General features: G+C 47.7%; 1 protein-coding gene across 5 annotated transcripts in view; it reads right to left on the reverse strand.

Moving 5' to 3' along the window:
* Nucleotides 1-5490: 5490 nt before the first annotated feature.
* BTD (biotinidase) overlaps nucleotides 5491-12708 on the reverse strand; it is a 40849-nt gene continuing 33631 nt past the window's right edge. For all 5 annotated transcript variants that reach the window (XM_086398278.1, XM_086398404.1, XM_086398198.1 and 2 more), the window contains one exon: nucleotides 5491-6958. In XM_086398278.1, coding sequence (XP_086254404.1) covers nucleotides 5786-6958 — 1173 coding nt within the window. In that variant the 3' untranslated portion in view covers nucleotides 5491-5785. The remainder of the gene's footprint in view (nucleotides 6959-12708) is intronic.

The following is a 12708-nucleotide window of genomic DNA, read 5'->3' on the forward strand; positions in this document are numbered from 1 at the left end:
CTGCAAGGAGAACGGCCCCGCTCACCACAACTAGAGGAAGCCCTCGGGCAGCAGCAGAGACCCAGCGCAGCCAACAATAAACGTTACATACCATGACTAAGTGGGGCTTATCCCGGGAATGCAAGATATGTCCAACATATAAAAATAAGTCAGTGTAATACTCCATATCAATAAAAGCGGCAAACACTGGATTATCACTATTAACGGAGAAAAAGAATTTTGAAGATAAAAACACTAAACACTAGGAGTAGAAGGAAGCGCCAACCATGAGAAGCCCACAGCTGACATGAGTGAATGAGTGAAAGCTTTCCCCAAGATCAGAAATGAGGCAAGGATGTTCAGTCTCACCTCATCAACCCAACACTGTACTAGAGGTTCCAGTCAGCACAATTAGACGGGAGGGGGGAAAAAAGGTGTTTATACAAAAGGAAAAAGTTAATCTATGTGTAGATGACAGGATCTTGTATATTTGTGGTTGTTCAGTCACTCAGTCATGTCCGAGTCTTTGCGACGCCATGGACTGCAGCATGCCAGGCCTCCCTGTCCATCACCAACTCCCAGAGCTTGCTCAAACTCATGTCCATTGATTTGGTGATGCCATCCAGCCATCTCATCCTCTTCTCCTCCTGCCTTCAATCTTTCCCAGCATCAGGGTCTTTTCTAATGAGTCAGTTGATGGCAAAGTAATGTCTCTGCTTTTTAATATGCTGTCTAGGTTTGTCATAGCTTTTCTTCCAAGGAGCAAGTGTCTTTTAATAGAGAAAACCCTAAAAACTCCACCAGAAAATTATTAGTGCTGTGACGTTCAGCAAGGTTGCTAGAGTCAAGATCAATATAAAAAATCAACTGTATTTTTATACACTTGCAATTAATGATTTAAAATGAATTTAAAAGAACAATTCCATTTATTATAGCATTCCCCAAAATACTTGGGAATAAAAATAAAAGGAATTCGTACACTAAAAATGACTAAATAAGAATACATCCTGTGTTCATGAATTGGAAAACAATATTATTAAAATGGCAGCACTCCCCAAATTATAGGTTTAATGAAATATCTATAAAAATTCCAGTGATTTTTTGACAAAAATCTTACAAGATGACGCCAAAAAGTTCATATGGAACTTCAAAGGATCCAAAATAGCCAAAGCAATTTTAATGAAGAACAAAGAGGACTCATGCGTCCCAATCTAAAAACTTACTACAATGCTACTGTAATAAGGTCGACTGCGATTGTCACTCAAGAACAGACATACAGACCAGTGGCACTGCGCTGAGTTTAGAAATAATCCCACTCATTTATGGTCAGTAGATTTCCGTAAAGGCACCAAGATAATGCAAAGGGGAAAAAATAACCTCTTTCAACAAATGGTGCTGGGACAGCTAGATGCTCACTTGCAAAAGAATGAATTTGGACCCCTACTTCACAACATATACAAAAATTAACTTCTGTGGGTCTTAGATCTAAATGTAGGAGCTCAAGCTAGAAAATATTTAGAAGAAAACAGCTCTAAGTCTGTGCCCGTGGATTAGGTATGACACCTAAAGCACAAACAACTAAGAAAAAACAGATAAATTAGATTTCATCTTAACGATTTCATCACAAAATTAAAAACTTTTGTGTACCAAAAACCAATATCAAAAAGTGAAAAGACAGCCAACAAACGGAGAAAATATTTGCAGATCACTTACCTGGTAAGGGTCTAATATTCAAAATAGAGAACTCCTACAACTAAATAATAAAAAGAAAATTCAGTTTTTTTACGTGGGCATAAGGTTTTATTTTTTCCGGACTCCTCATTTTGCATTCGGGTGGAGCCGGTCAACAGCGCTGTGTTAGTTCAGGTGGACAGCGGAGGGATTCAGCCGCGCACACGTGAGGATGAAATGATGCCATTTGCAGCAGCATGGGCGGACCCGGAGACTGCCACACTGAGCTCGGTCAGTCAGGGGAGAACTATCCTAGGACATCCCTTGTATGTGGAATCGAAAAAAGAAAGACACGAATGAACTTACAAAACAGAAAGCGACTGACCAACGTAGAGAACAAACTGGTAGTTGCCAGCAAGGAGGGGCGAGAAGGGGTAGTTTGGAATCGGGATGGACACGCACACGCTGCTGAATGTACAAGGGTCATCACAAGGACCTACCGCACAGCACGGGGAACTCTGCTCAGGGTGACGTGGCAGCCTGGATGGGAGGGGAGTCGGGGGGAGAATGGAGGCATACGATTTTAATCATTTCTTCAAAAAAGATATGTAAGTGGCCAGTAAGCACTTGGAAGAATCTTCAGAGCTTCCCTGGTGGCTCAGTGGTGAGGAGTCACCACCACTCCTGCCAGGGCAGGAGACACCCGTTGGACCCCTGGTCCGAGAGGATCCCACGTGCGGCAGAAAAACGGGGCCCGAGCGCCACCCGGAACCGCGGCTTCTGAGCCCACGCTCTGCAGCTCCTGAGGGCAGAGAGCTCACGGCTCTGCAACAAGAGAAGCCGCTGCAACAGAAGCTCTCACACTGCAACGAGGAGCAGCCCCCGCTCGCTGCAGCCAGAGAAGAGCCCAGGCCCCGCTGGCCCCAGCTAGAGAAAAGCCCAGGCAGCATCGAACACCCGGCACAGCCACAAATGTAAAATTTTTCATTAAGAAAAGAAAGGTACGTCTCATTATTTGCCATGAGAGAAATGAAATCACACCCACAACGGAAACCACAGCCATTGGGACGGCTATGATTTTAACAGACGACAACAAGCACTGGCAAGAATGTGAAAATATTGGAATACTTTAACACTGCTAATAGGGCTGTAAAATGATGTAGTCCCTTTGGAAAACTCTTGCTGCTGCTGCTGCTGTGCGACCCCATAGACGGCAGCCCACCAGGCTCCGCCGTCCCTGGGATTCTCCAGGCAAGGACACTGGAGTGGGTTGCCATGTTCTTCTCCAAAACTGTCTTGACAGTTCCTCAAACAATTAAACACTACCCTATGACCCAGCAATTACTCTCCTAGGCGTATACACAAGGAGTTGAAAACACATGTTCACATATATAAACTTGTGCATGAACGTTCATAGCAGCATCATTCCTAATAGCCAAAGGTGGCAGCCCCCTGAAGCCCACTTACTTATGAATGGATAAACAAACGCGATGCGTCCATACAGTGAAACGTTATTCAACCATAAAAAGGAAGACCTTGTAGGCGGTACACAAGCATAAACCTTGAAAACGATACACCAGGCGGAAGGAGGCAGGAACAAAAGGCCACCTGGGGTGTGATTCTATTTAGAGAGACTGTTCAGAATGGGCAAATCCACAGAGATAGGGAGCATGTCAGTGCCTGCCACGGGGGGTGGGCGTGACTGCTCGTGGGCACAGCGTCTGTTTCGGGGAGGGGGGGGGAGGGTGCTGGTCCCAGGCGGGGCTCTCTCGGCGGGGTGCTGGGGAGGCCCTCCTCCTGAGAGGCCTCGGCAGGCGCTGGGACAGACAGGCTGCCGGCAGGCCGCGGCTGCGCCTTCCCTAAGAACGGCACTTCTTCAGCTCACTGCTGCCTCTCACTTCCTCTTGGAGGAAAACCGCAGACAGGCCCAGCTGCACCTTCATGGGAAACCGCACCGACCGGCCACTTCCCCCAAGCCCGATTCCGCCAAAAGTACACCCCGGGGCGTCCCGCCTCTCTGCTGTGGTCCGGATCAACGTTTGCTTCCTGAGTTTCAGGATCGCAGCTCACAAAAGCATGTCATGACCATGAGTCATGGGTGCTTTTTTTTCTATCTTGAAAATGATTTATTCTGCTCATTTCCCCTACCCTCCGCTTTGCTCTGCCATCTGGCAACTGCTTTTCATCGTGGAAGCCCCCCCTCATTTCTGCTTTGTTTGCAGTTTGTTCTGAATCTTCAGTAGATAGCAGCTCGGGGAAAGTTCTTGGTGCTCTGCTCGCGGGAGCAGAAGGTGCATCCAGCAGGTGCCTCAGAAGCATCACTGGTGAAGGAGCTGCACCATGCCTGCATGTAGGCCTGGCCTCTGTCTCTCTCGGGCTGATCTGAATCATCTCGGCAGGAAGCAAGATGTGCATTTCTGAGATGATTTCTGCTTCCCTGGGGCGGCGACCGTGGCCACATCCGGAGCCGCATGGCGCCGCCAGCTCACCCCTCCTGGGTCTGCGCCAGCATCTGGTGGGAGAGGTCCCCGTTCTGTTCCAGGGGGACCTCCCGGGTTTCCTCGGGAATCCTGATTTGCGTCTGCAAATTCCCTGAAGGCCAGACTGATTCATTCCAGGCCTTTGCAAGCAGGCAGTGAGTCAGTGGGTCTTCACTTCTTTCCCACGTGAATGATTCAACACACATTCCATGCAGAAGAAAACGGGCGCAACAAGGTCAAATAAACAGGCGAGGTCTGCATGGGGAAGTGAAAACCAGGAGGCCAAGAAAGCAACGGCCAGTCTGACTCTAGGATCTGTGCTCTTTATTATCCTGCCTGAGAGCCAGAGAAGGGTCCAGAAGGGCCACACTGTGGGAGACGGGCAAAGAATCTCATTTTTCGCTTTGTATAATTATAATAACAGTTAATTATATATTATATATATATATATATATATATGCACATACTGCTTTAAAACACCTAATTTATAACGGAGATGAAACTAGCTATATCTTGAAGAGGCAAATCACATAAAGCTAACTATCCATTTTCTTTAAAAAAAAAAAAAAAACCTATCCATTTTCCACTTTAAAAATGATCTGAGATAATTACTAGGCATAGAGTCAAAACAACTTGGAAATGTTGGACACAAGGAATACCGACACCAGAGGCCTGAAAACGGTCTTCACACACTGAATACGATTTTGCATCTACAGTTCACTCTGTGGGAGGTCCTGCTCCGGCTGTGGTGGGCTCTCCAAAGACACCTGTCCAGTGACTGGATAAAGTCTGCATGCGCCAGCCCCAGGCCGCTCCAGCCACCTGTCTGCAAGGAGAAGGCCCTGAGTTCACAGCATCGCTCCATCCCTTACAGCTGGGCAGCCAGAAGGTGCTTGCCCAGAGCCAGTGTGATTTATTGACGTGCCTGGAATCCCTGGATGAGACACACTGTGCCCAGGAATCCTATTACTCATCTGTTCCCATCGCTGCCCTCTCTTCAGCACTTTTTCCAGCCTCTCTCTCTCTCTGGGGCACAGCCCTCTTTCTTTCCAGTTATGCTGAGGCCTGCCTGACACATTCTGATCACTGGCAGAAAGGCAGATTTGAGAAAAGTTTCCCCTCTGTTTTCAAAAGCTGCCTCAGGCTCCACATTGCTGGGGCCGCCTGTGGCTGTGGCATGATGGGTCCGAATTCTGGCCACCAGTAGGGAAAAGTCCCCACGGCAGCCATTCTAAGACGGCTTTTGCTTTGAGTGTTCTTACCCTCGATAATGTTTGAGGCTTGTGAAATACCTGTATATCCTGGGAGTCACTTGATCAACAACAAGAAAAAGCACACACAACATGCAGAACTAGCCGTCTTGTGGACATGTGAAACATAAGCTGACGTTTATTTCTGTTTGAGCTGTTAAATCAATTGTGTGATGAAAGATCTGCTGGAGGAAGAAATGGCTTGAAAAATAGAAATGAGAGTATAAAATACCAGAAAATACCTCACTAATTTCCACCTAAGAGGGAAAGACCCTGACGCAGCCTGTCTCCCTACCTCCTCCCTGCCTCCCAGATGGGCTCTGGGGCAAAGAGGAGGTCCCACTGCCGTGAGCTTCAGCCTGTGTCGGTGTGTGTATGTGGGGGGGGAGGCATTTCCAAAACCCCCTAGTCCCTCTCATATAACCGCCCGTAGAGAGCTGCCGTCACCAGCCCAGAGGACAGTCCCCTCTTCTTCAGGAAATACTGATCACTCTCCCAGCCCAGCTGGTCAGGGGTTTCCAGCATCATCCCTGAGGTCAGAAGCATTGGGAAGATAGAAGAAGTACTGAAGTTCCCCCACAGGTGAAACTCGAACATCCCCATGGCCTCTGTGATCTCCTGCCCGCACGTGTCAAAGCCAAGACCCCCACACTTGACCAGCGCACAGACTTGGACATAGTAGGTGCCGTGCACGGTGTGAAGACCATCGAAGACCCCCAGGGCATACAGCTCCGGGGACACGGTGGGCCTCTGGTAAAGCAGATGACAGCAGAGGCCGTGTGCACAGACGTGGACGTGGCCGTCCCTCCCCCACACGGGAACCAGGGTGAAATTGTCATACATCATCTCAGAGTTAAACGTGGGAGAGGCATTCGTGGTTGATTTGGGGGCCGCATCACAATGGACGTCCTGGGCATCCTTCTCTGAGTAGGGATCCCCTGCCAAGAGTTGTAAAAACTTCCTGTGGAACGGGTCCGTTTTCCCTGTGGCGTTCCCTGCACTGACGAGCCCCGGTGGGTTTCTGGCCACCTCAGCAATTATGAGGCGGCCTTCAGGACTGTCCATGCTGTGGTGCCAAAAGGACTTCAGAGGGGTGTGTATGCCGCTCCCCGTCATCCCCAGAGACGGGTGGTGGATGTTCGCAGCCAGAAGGTTGATGCCAAAGGCGATGGCGAAACCGCTCTGAATCTGAATGGCCGCCAAGAGTGGGAGCTGGTTCATCCAGGCAGTCGGATACACAACGTGCTTCACCTCGGAGTCCTGGAGGAGCCTGACGGCAGGGTCAAAGAACAATATGTCAAAGCAAGTGAAGACGCCGAACTTGCCAGCGAAGGGGGTGTCAAAGACTGTGTGATCCACCTCCAGAGGGGTATCGAACGCTGCCTCAAAATAGAGGTTGTGTTTGCGGTAGCGGTCAACCAGGGTTCCGTTACTGCTGAACACAACGTTCGTGTTAAACTGGTATCTACCGTCACTCGGGCACCCTGGGTCACTGCTATGGCAAGGCTGCTTTGTCCCAAGATTGGCCACCAGGAACATCTCTCCCTTCATAGCCATGCAACTCAGGCGCTGGAGGACCTAGAGGGGGAAATGAAAGTGTAAACGAAGGAAGTTTTAAACCCTGCCTCCTTCTTATAATTTTAGAACAGTACCTGTATTGTGTCCATAATATGTAAACAGCTAACATAAATCAAGAAGAAAAGAGTACCCACCACTGAAAGCACGCAGAGAACATGGACAAGCGGGCTACAGATGAGCAAATACAAAGGGCCAACAAACACCTGAGGAGACGCTCAGTCTCTTTAGCAGTAAGGACACGCAGATTAATATGACAATGAGGTGTCATTTCTCACCTCCATAAGACTGGCAAAAATTAAAAAGGCTATTCTCTCTCTCACTGACCAAAGGATGGGCAAACAGGCACTCATGTGCTATTACTGGGGATGCAAAGTGCAACAAAGTCCTTTAAAGGGAAAACACAGTGCTCTTGAAAAAATAATTTTAAAAGTGTTTATCCTGGCGGGGGGCGGGAGGTCCAATCAATGTGGCAGAATAGGGGGATGTGGAGCTCACCTCCTCACACATACACATCAAAATACACCTCCATCTTGAATAATTCTTACAAAATACCCGCTGAATGCTGGCAGACCATCTCAAACACCCAAAATCATAAGAGAAATCTCCACACACCGGATAGAACGAAAGAAAAAAAAGCTGAGGCAGGGGTGGATTGGGATGGGACTTGCACCCCTAAGAAGTAGCTGTGAAAGAGGAAAGGGTCCCGCACCCTGGGAAGCCCCTTCACCAAGACAGAAAGGGAGCTTCAGGGGCTCAGAGGCGAGCCGAGCCACCCACCTGGGGCAGACAGAGCAGAGAGGCCTGCAGGGATGGTCCAGCCACCAGCCTGGGCAGACCGAGCAGAGAGGCCTGCAGGGATGGTCCAGCCACCAGCCTGCACTAGAGACACGCACCCACCGATGTCTGCAGCAGGGCTGGGTGCTGAAACTCAGGCTTCAGAGGACAGCCTGAGGGGCAGGACTGCAGTGGGCTGCACGCAGACAGCCTGAGGGGGCTGGAGCATGGTGAGGGGCAGGGGTGTATGTGGAAGAAGCCTGGGCCGGCCACAGAAGTGAAGAGCCTTTGTTAACAAGCGTGCGAGGCGAGGGTGGGCCTGCCGTAGGAGCCTCAGTCTTGGCACGCTCATGGAGGGCTTGCACCCCCATCAAAACCCCACTGTGAATGCACACTGCCCAAACAGAGGGGTGGGTCCACCACAGCAGCCTCTGTCTCCATGGGCGCTGATGACAGCTCTACCTCTGCAAGTTCTGCGGGAGCACCCGTGGGTTGCCCGCATGTAAAGGCAGGAACCGAGCCCTCCCCCTGCCACTGTGCGAGGTCACCCCACCACTGCCAGCTCTGTAAGCTCAGCGCCCCTGGGACATCCCAGTGGGCAGCTCCCGGGCCTGGGACAGGTCCGGCCTTAGCGGCCGTGTGCTTGTGGGGACATGCACATGGGGGCCCGGCAGGCTGCGGCTTGCTTCCGCAGGTCCTGCAGCAGATCCAGATGTGCAACTACTGTGCTCGGGATGCCTGACTTCAGCGGAGCTGCGCTGGCCTTGTGAGAACGCCACCCGAGGGACACCAGGGCAGGCTGCCCGTTTTCCCGTGGTTGAGAAGGGACGGAGAGCAGTGCCAAGAGCAGAGGCTTTGTATGCCTGCGCGACAGGTGACAGGTGACACCACAGAGCACACTCAGGGAGGACGGTGCTGGCAGAGGAATACTTAGTGGCTCTCTCCCAGCAGGAGTGCTCCAGGCCCCCTCAGCTCCCCAGCTCCCTCGCACCCCAGCTCAGAAATGGGTCTGGGGGCTTCTGCCCCAACAGCTCGGGAGCAGATCTGGCCCTCAGTGGGCAGTGACAACCACTGAGCAAAGAGGAGGCCCTGCTCAACGTCCAGCGCAGGCTCTGGTCACCACGACGCCTGTCATACCTCCTATCCAGGGGATAATGACCAATATAGACCTAGGGAAGAACAGCAGGCATCTATAGCAAAGACAGCCCTCACACCAAAAATACCAAACCCACACAGGCTACCCAGGGAGGCTACCCCATAAAGCTAGACTAGACCTCCAAGACCACAGCAGATCACTGTTTCTCCTAAACTCACAGAGCAAGAGAAATATAAGTCAAATACAGTGGAGGAACCATTCCCAATTAAAAGATCAAGAGAATTCCCCTGAAAGAACAAACAATGAAACAGACCTCATCAGCCTAATATACACTGGATTCAAGAAGGAGATAATGAAAATACTGAAGGAATTAAGAAGAGCGATTGATAAAAATGCAGATTACCATAAAAAGGACCTAGAAGCTATAAAGAGGAGCCAAGAAAAATTAGAAAACTCACTTGTCCAGACAAAAGCTGAGCTAAAGGCAATGAATAGCAGATTAAATAATGCAGAAGAATGAATAAATACTTGGAAGATAGAATAATGGAAATCACCCAATCAGAAGAGCAGACAGAAAGTCAAATAAAAAGAAAAAAAATGAAAGCAATGTAAGGGACTATGGGATAATATGGGCTTCCCAGACAGCACTAGTGGTAAAGAGCAATGCAGGAGACACAAGAACCACGGGTCTGATCCCTGGTTGAGAAGATCCCCTGGCAACCCACTCCAGTATTCCTGCCTGGAGAATCCCATGCACAGAGGAGCCTGGCAGGCTACAGTCCACAGGGTTGCAAAGAGTCGGACACGACTGAGCGACTGAGGACACGCGTGCACACGGATAATATAAAGTGTGCCAATCTAAGCATAATGGAGACTCCAGAGGAGAAGAAAATCAAAATGGGATCAAAAATTTCTTTGAAGAAATTATGGCTGAAAACTTCCCAAAACGAAAGAAAGAAACAAATATCCAGATATAGGAAACAAAGAGAGTCCCAAACAAGGTGAAAGGAAACAGACCTGCACCAAGACATTCTATAATTAAAATGACAAAAGTCAAAGATAAAGAGAGGAGTCTAAAGGCAGCAAGAAAAAAACAGAATTAATTACAAGGGAACCCCCTAAGGCTATCAGCTGATTTCTCTACAGAAATGGGCTTCACTGGTGGCTCAGAGGGTAAAGCGTCTGCCTAAAATGCAGGAGACCCCTGTTTGATTCCTGGGTCAGGAAGATCCCCTGGACAAGGGATAGGCTACCCACTCCAGTGTTCTTGGGCTTCCCTGGTGGCTCAGATGCTAAAGAATCTGCCTGCAATGCTGGAGGCCTGAGTTCAATCCCTGGGTCAGGAAGACCCCGTGGAGAAGGAAATGGCAACCCATTCCAGTATTCTTGCCTGGAAAATCTGAGAGATGAAGCAGCCTGGTGGGCTACAGTCCATGGGGTTGCAGAGAGTTGGACATGAGTGAGCAGCTTCCGTTTCTTTCTTTCTTTCTTTCTCTACAAAAAAGTTGCAGGCCAGAAGGGAGCAGTAAGATACACTCATAAAGGAGTCTTAAGAGTTTTTAAAAAGTCTTAAAAGGGAAAAATCTGCACTTCCCTGGTAGCTCAGCTAGTAAGAAATGTGCCTGCAATGTGGGAGACCTGGGTTTGATCCCTAGGTTGGGAAGATCCCCTGGAGAAGGGAACGGTTACCCACTCCAGTATTCTGGCCTGGAGAATTCCACAGACTTCAGTCCATGGGGTCGCAAAGAGTCAGATACGACTGAGCGACTTCCACTTTCACTTTTCACAGGATAGTCTACCCAGCAAGATTATCATTTAGAATAGAAGGAGAGATAAATATTTTCTCAGACAAGCAAAAAACTAAGAGAATACAGCAATACTAAACCTACCCTAAAGGAAATATTGAAAGGTCTTCTCTAGATAGAAAAGAAGCAAGAATCTATGGAAAAGAGAAAATCACAATTGGAAAGTAAATCACTTCAATAAACTATTATACAGGTTTTTAAAAAAAAATCAAACATTTTGTGAAGGCAATGAACAGCAAAAGAATAAACATGAAGATGAAAAAGAGGACATGAAAATCATAAAATGTTGGGGAGGAGAGTAAAGAAAAGTAGATTTTTTTCACTGAATGTGTTTCAACCCATGTGACTATAAGTCTAATGCAAGGAGATGTAGGAAGGGGTTAACATACTTGAAAAACAAGGTGACCACAAATCAAAAACATACAATAGATTCACAGAAAAACAAAAAGAGAACATAAGTATAATACAAAAAGAAAATCATCAAATCACAAAAAGAAGAAGAAAAAGAAACAAGAAATTAAAAAGTCAACTAGAAAACAAAGTCTACAATGGCAATGAATACATATCTATCAATAATTACCTTAAATGTCAACGGACTAAATGCTCCAATCAAAAGAAAGAGTGGCAGATTGGGTTTAAAAAAAAGTGCTTACAATATCCTGTCTACTAGAGACTCATTTTGGGCTTCCCTGGTGGCTCAGAGGTTAAAGCATCTGCCTGCAATGCAGGAGACCTGGGTTCGATCCATGGGTCGGGAAGATCCCCTGGAGAAGGAAATGGCACCCCACTCCAGTATTCTCGCCTGGAGAATCCCATGGACAGAGGAGCCTGGTGGGCTACAGTCCACAGGGTCGCCAAGAGTCAGACACGACTAAACAACTTCACTGCACCAAGAGTCAGACACGACTAAACAACTTCACTGCACTAGAGACTCATTTTAGGACAAAGGACATACACAGATTGAAAGTGGGGGATGGGGACTTGCCTGGTGGCCCAGTAGTTAACACTCCTCACTCCCAATGCAGGGGCCCCAGGTTCGATCCCTGGTTGGGGAACTAGATCCTGCATGCTGTAACTAAGATCCACCACAGCCAAATAAAGATAAGTTAAAAAAAACTGAGGGGATGGAAAAAAATATTTTATGCATATGGAAATGACAAGAAAATGAGGGTCACAATATTCATAGCAGACGAAATAGATTTTAAAACAAGGACCATAAAGAAAGATAAAGAAGGACACTATATAATGAGAAAACAATCAGTACAAGAAGAGGATATTACACTTGTCAATATATATTCACCCAGTATAGGATCACCGAATGTTTAATGCATAAAACAAATGCAGACATAAAGGGAGAAATTGACAGGAATACAACAGTAGTAGGAGACTAACAGCTCACTCACATCAAACACAGATCTTCCAGACTGAAAATCAATAAGGCACAGCAATCCTAAATGATACAATAGAACAGTTAAACTTAATTGATATTTTTAGGACCTTACATTAAAAAAAAACAAACAAACATTCTTTTCAAGTGCACATTGAACATTCTCTAGGATTGACCACATACTAGGGCACAAAATAAGCCTTAAGAAATGTAAGAAGACAAATTATTTCAAGCGTCTTTTCTGACCACAATGGCATGAGATTAGAAATCAACCACAGAAAAAGAAATGAGAAAAAAAAAAGGTTACATGGAGACTAAACAACATGCTATCAAAAACCAAAGGGTCAATCAATTATGAAATCAAAGAAGAATCTTAAAAATACCTTGAAGCAAATGACAATGAAAACACAGCCATACAAAACCTATGGGATGCAGCAAAAGCAGTCCTTAGAGGGACATTCATAGTGATACAGGCCTTCCTCAAAGTCAGAGGCTCCCCGGGTGCCCAGGGGTAAGGAGTTCACCTGCCCATGCAGGAGACACGGGTTCAATCCCTGGTTTACAGAGGATCCCACATCTGTGGAGCAACTGGGCCTGTGGGCAACAACTGTTAAGCCCGCGCTCCAGAGCCCGGGAACTGTGACTACTGAGCCACGTGCCACAGCTGCTAAAGGCTGCACACGCCCTA

The sequence above is a fragment of the Bos grunniens genome, chromosome 1 (genome assembly GCF_055505025.1).
Source record: "Bos grunniens cultivar Pamir isolate PY7600 chromosome 1, Bosgru_T2T1.0, whole genome shotgun sequence".
NCBI lineage: Eukaryota > Metazoa > Chordata > Mammalia > Artiodactyla > Bovidae > Bos > Bos grunniens.